Source organism: Falco peregrinus, chromosome 11 (genome assembly GCF_023634155.1).
Source record: "Falco peregrinus isolate bFalPer1 chromosome 11, bFalPer1.pri, whole genome shotgun sequence".
Classification (NCBI taxonomy): domain Eukaryota; kingdom Metazoa; phylum Chordata; class Aves; order Falconiformes; family Falconidae; genus Falco; species Falco peregrinus.
In genome coordinates, this window is record NC_073731.1 from 885,197 (window position 1) to 891,196 (window position 6,000).

At 41.5% G+C, this 6,000-nt stretch overlaps 1 protein-coding gene across 3 annotated transcripts in view; it reads left to right on the forward strand.

Moving 5' to 3' along the window:
* Positions 1–5,367, forward strand: part of XRN2 (5'-3' exoribonuclease 2) — a 52,544-nt gene extending 47,177 nt beyond the window's left edge. For all 3 annotated transcript variants that reach the window (XM_055815881.1, XM_055815883.1, XM_055815882.1), the window contains one exon: positions 4,478–5,367. In XM_055815881.1, coding sequence (XP_055671856.1) covers positions 4,478–4,540 — 63 coding nt within the window. In that variant the 3' untranslated portion in view covers positions 4,541–5,367. The remainder of the gene's footprint in view (positions 1–4,477) is intronic.
* The last annotated feature ends 633 nt before the right edge of the window (positions 5,368–6,000 follow it).

The following is a 6,000-nucleotide window of genomic DNA, read 5'->3' on the forward strand; positions in this document are numbered from 1 at the left end:
GAAGGCAAGTATTTCAGCCAGAGTCCTCCCCTTCTGTAAGGAAATCTATGAGCTACGAATCTTGGGGATAGAAAGGTTTCTCTCCAGTATGTTTAAAATGTAGATTCTTACGACTTCATTAATTTTTGCCTTCGAACGTTTATTGGCTTACTCTTAACTGAAAAGCCACTTGGGCACAAGTGTTAGATTCTGGTAGCCAGAGAAATAAAATGTCTGTGAAAGAACACCTGAAAATAGCTTTGTTGCAGTTAAATGAAAAGTGAGTGTGATAGGAGAACCTCATAAAAAATTATAGCTGACTTTGTCATCAGTTTATGAAAATGCCACATAAGGAAAATGCTTCTTGAAAGCAGCAGGTGATTTTGCATGTGTGGTTTTTGTGTATGTGTGTGCCCAGTAAAAATAGAATCTGCATAAATTCTTGTACTAGAAATCTGACTATTGCTGCGACAATGCTCTGTACTAGTTTAATATAAATACCTGAAATTTATTTAAAACTTTTAAGTTCTGTTGCTATTCTGGTAAGTCAGAACTATTCCTCAGCTGTGGGAAGGTTACTGACCAGTAATGGGGAAGAGGAGGAAAAGCACGTGGCTGCTTGGTAACAGCACTATTTCCCAATCCTTTATATAGAAACTAAGGCATGGACTGTTTGAAATTTGCCTTCTGCTGGGACCTGATTCAGCTACCTCTCATCAACGTGCCTCAGACGAGTTACTTCTTAGTGTATGCTCTTACTTTTTCTTTTCTTCTTCCCAGTCTGCCCATCTCCCCAGTATGCAAACATTTGTGTCACACAGTACAGGACCAACACAGTCAAATTTGGTGGTTTATTTCCGGGACTGGTTTTCCACGCTACTGGCAGCATGTAGTCATTTTCACATAGGTATAAATTCAGTCCTGCAGCGTGCATATTGGGTAATAGCCCAGTATCCTTTTTTATACAGTAGGGACTGCAAGTACAATCCATTTAAATTGTCATGTCATACAGCGTATGAGGAATTCTTCTTAGAGCATTTTTACCACTTCTCTGGTTCTTTGTCTGCCTTATGTTTTGCTTTTCTGTTCTGGTTGGGAGACTCTGGTAGCGCTATCTATCACAACCACTTTTGCACCATGACATTACGGTGTAGGGGTTTTGAGGCAGCTAATACAATAAAAACATGTACTGTCAAGCTGAGTTTGTAAGGGAAGAGCCTTTGGCCTTTGCCGGGGAAGGTTTTTGCAGAGTGCCGTGTGTTTCTCTGTCTGGTGCAGCTTGTCAGGACCAAAGCCCAGCAGAAGCAGCCTGTGAGCTGCTAATACCGCTCTCAGCATTGTCTGCCAGCGGCAGGATTACATGGTGCTGCTGAAAAGATCTATAGCCAGCAAGCAGCCTGCCCCAGCGCTCCCAACTCTTAAACTCTTGTTCAGCTGAACCCTTGTTAGCAGCGGTGAGATTCCCTTCTCCCCCCTGACTCCTACCCTGAAGCATTTTTAGTGCAGGGGAGGCTTTTAGGACTGGAGTAGGAATTCTTCGACTCATTCAGTTGCCATACTGGTGTTGCAGCGAGGAACAAGGGAAAAAGAGGGGCATGTATACCACTGTGCACTCTTGCTCCAAGTATAGTGGGACAGCATTACTAGTACAAATGCTTCCAGGACTGGTTTTGGCTATAAGCAAAACTAGACAGCATGGGTTATGATCACATTAGGCTTAATGGTGGGGTATGAATCGTGGCTGTGCTGCCCAACTAGTCCCCGGTGTGGGAGTTTAAGTATATTTCAAATTTGGATGAGGTTTATCAGTAGGATTGGTTCTCAGAAATCTTTCATTTTATGTTACATGGGTTTACCCAAAACCCCGGAGACAAAGGAGTAAATGCATAGTTGCGCTAATCCGTTAACAGGGGCTGCTGTAGTACCGTAGAAAGATTGGTAGAGGATTTTGATGCTGGTGGAGTCTGGGTGGTATTTAATTAGGGCTGGAAAATAGATGCTTGAAAAAAGTCTGTCTGCTACGCCATACTTCACGCTACACTTCATCCTGAGTAGCATAGGTGGGTATATTTGCAAAACGAATTGGAGCTTCAACTAGTTCATTCCTGACCTTAAATCTCCATGTGTAACAGCTACAGCTGGGACGGCAAAGGTGAATGGGAAGTGTCTTCAGAAACATTTGTGCTGGGGGCTCGGGGAGGGCAGCCCCTGTTAGCGCACATTTGGAAAGCTGTCTGGTGGCTGAGCATCACAGACATCTGCAGCCTGGCAGGGACAGAAAACCTCTGCCCTCGCAGCGCTCCAGCTGTTTGCCAGCTGAATGATTAAACAGGATGCATATTTGGTAATGCTCCAGTCTTGCCCAAAACGTAATTCACCTGTCACTAGCACAGGAGGTGTCTGCTGGGTCATGAAAGGAAGTTAAAACTGGGCGGTGACAAGGGTTTTATTTGTATTCATGTACGCAGCAGTTATTAAGGGCAAATCTTTCAGGTCAAGTTTGCTTCCTTAAAAAAATCCCGTTTGGGTAGTGTTGCTTTCCAGCTGCTTTTATCTCCTTTTAAATTTTTGTTGCCTCTTTTTGTCTTTTTTTTTTTTTTTTTAGATTTTATTTTGGTTATTTTAAAATTTACTTTCAGATGTCATTAGTTCCTCAGGGCTGACAACACTGGAGTAAAATTAGAAGCTACCTTAAAGGGTTTAGGGTGCAAAACCAATAATTGAATCTAGCGTTGCTGCCTGTAAATTTCAAAGCTTTAAAGCCTTGAAAAGGGATTCAAGTGGAAGTGGTGACACACAGCAGCATAAATAATTATCTTTGGTCCCTTTCACCTCTGAATTCTTTTTTTACAGCGTACAGAACATGGTCTGAAGAGGTTAATAAATGCGCTGCTACAAAGTGCTTACAAAATTAATGCGACTGCCATGGATATGGCCTGCTCTGTGGTAGCGGGTGTGTGTTGGTGTCTTCCAGCAGTTGCAGAAAACTAAAGAATAAACTTGTTGGTGTTGTGCAGGGGTTTAATGTTTTTATTTTAGTTTGCAGTAATACACAACTGAATGTCCAGATAAATGTCTTGTGCAGCTCTTACGAGACCTCTAAATTACACTCCTGTACAGGATGGGTGCTGTTTGTTATGTAAGGGGAAGGATTTTTTCAAAGGATATAGTCAACTTGTTTCCTTTTTTAATTGATTACAACTACACCGGAAAACAAACATAAAACCTTCCTGATTGTGGAAACAGTGTATTCTGCAGGTCTGTTTTGGAGCCCCTTAAAACCAGCTAATCAGTTTATGTTTAGGAAGTTGTTCTGGATTGCCGGACAGAAGCAGGCTGAGGCAAACCTCCCTTGTCACAGGTTCGCTCGCTGTCTCCTCGGTTTCCGTGGCTCTCTCTGAGTCCCCGTAGGACAGGGTAAAGACAGATTTCTCTTTTAAAGAAATGAAAGGAAGCCTCTCTTCCCGAACCCACCAAAAAAACCTCCCAAGAAAGAAACAAACAAAGCCCTGTAGCTGTCATTAGTGCATCACATTTAATTAACTTTCTGATCTCTGCAATATATCAGGTTTTGAAATAATTCTAAATGCTTTAAGGGGACCATATGAAATAATTTTCCAATGGATTTTTCACCAGGTAGTTGGTATACAGAATGCTTAGTCTAAATCTAAATACAAAAACACATCTAATTTGGAGTGATTTCCAAGGTGGGATTTAGGCATCTTCCACCTATTATTTAAAATCGAATGAGTGCTGAAAAATGCTGCTTCTGTAATAAATACAATTTATATTTTTTTTTCCTTAACATACTTATTTGTAAAAATGTCTGCCTTGCTTCAGCATAAGATTGCTTACAACTAAACCAGAAAGCTGGTAATTGAGGGAATTTAATTTTTTTCCTCTAAAAAAATAAGCCTGACTAAATCTGCTAACAGCACACAGGCATTTTGCTTCTCTAATTCATACTTTAGTTAGTTCACAAAAATAATGTTTACATCATTACTGTGTAAAGCTTAAGCATACATACTGCAAAGCCCATATTTCTGTAGGAATTAAAAATTCACATTTCCAGTCTGTCCTTCAGGTGCATGTGTGTATGTGTATATGTATGTGTGTGTGTGGCTTTACCATTTTGTACCTCTTAGCTTCCAGCATTGCTGCACGCAAAGAACACGCAGAGGTGTTACAGCTTGGACATAACTTGTCCTCAGTGCTGCCTTTTGGCAAATTTATATCTGATTTAGAAGCATTGTGGCTCCTGTGGTACAGCTGGACGCTGAGGCCGGTGCTGTGCATCCACTCTCCCTGGGTGGAAGTTACAGCTTGTGTTTTCAGGAGGGCATCTGTAAACACCATGACGAGACGTTCAGCTCTGCCGGTGGTACCTTGCTCTGCAAAGGATGTATTGTTTCATTTTTGTATGGCGCCTGTAGCTCAGCAAGCTTGTTTACTGTGATGTTAATCCAAAAAATAAATGCTTGCTTTTGTTTGTTTGTAGGCATATGGCCCCGGGAGGCCCTACCCGCTACCACCTCCCTCAGGAAGATACAGCTGGAATTAGCTCTTGTCTTTTTTTTTTTTTTTTTTTTTTTTAAGTATAGAAAATGTCCAGGGTTTTTTGCTTTTGTTCTTTTATTATTGGGGGGGGGGGGGGGGGGCATGGATGGAATCCTTAAGAATCATCCCTGTAGTTTTTAAAATATAATACTTGTTTTACTGTGCACATTTCTTAATGAACTGATTATTGCTTTTTGTTTTGTTTTTTTGGGGGGAGGAGGTGGGGAGCTATGTCACTTGGAAATAGAGTATTGCAAAATACAAGTAAGCTAGACTTGCTAATTTGCCTGTGAGACATTTGATGAAGTAGGAGTGCTGTTTTGTCTTTATTACATATATAAGCTGTGCTTAGCTGTGCCTGTCAATCTGAGCTCCAAACATCCTTTACTTCACACATAAGAGCCTGAAAACAGACCCGGAGTTTTAAAGAATGCATAGAAATTGGATTTTATTAACTCTGGGGAAAGACACAGCGGGCAGCCTGCGGAGCACGGTGTTTAAAGACATGTCTGTCGGTATTCCTCGTCAGCTGCTTCCTTGAATTTCTCACAAAGAGCAGAGACTTGGGGGGGGGGGGGGGGGGGGGACACACAACACGACACGGACTTTGGAGTAAAACATTTCAACTTTCATGACTTGTGCCTGTTTTTGAATTTGTTATTGTAACATAAACAAGCACGGAAGGTGTATTTGTCCGTTTTGATATATTAATTTAAAATAGATGCAGAGTTTCCATTCATTTTTAGCACTCTTTCTAGAAATTTTCTGTGTGAGTGTACCAAATCAGTAAATATTTTTATTTGCTTTATAAAGTGGCTTTTGAAATTCTGAGCAGTATGCAGTGGTTTATTTCCAGCCCCCTCCAGAACATGTTTCTGTCTTTTATCTATACCTGTCTTGCACACATTTGATTTCTTGAAAAAAAATTCTGCACAGCCTCAATAACAGCATTCAGAACCTTTGGTTAATCCCAAAAAATTATGAGAGCCTCCAGGTGAATGACCAGCGTTAACGCTAAGGTAACATCTTCCTCTTGTGCTGCACTTGGACTTTTCCGTTAAACATGCATATCATATAAATCTGTGCACTTGCCAAGCTTTGCCGGTGCCGTTGCACAAGGTTGCAAGGCACGGTCCTACTGTGAGTAGTTTTTCAGCCCCTTCCTTTGAGGGCCCAGATATTAATCACCAGTAATGAGGAAAAAGATGAGACCAATGTAACATTATTTTCAAGTGACTGAGGGTGGAGCAGAATCCTCCATTGTAATGCAAAGAGTCGCCATCCTGCCCGGAGCTGGGAAAGCCATCGGCCCTCACCAATGGCCTTCTTCCTCAGCCGGGAAGATATTTGGGTCTCCAAAAAAAAAAAAAGTAATTTTGCTTCTCCAGCAGAACAAAACCGGTGGCGAAACGTGAATTTTCATGCAAATGCGGTGCTGGAGCATGAGGCTGGAAGAAGGAGCTG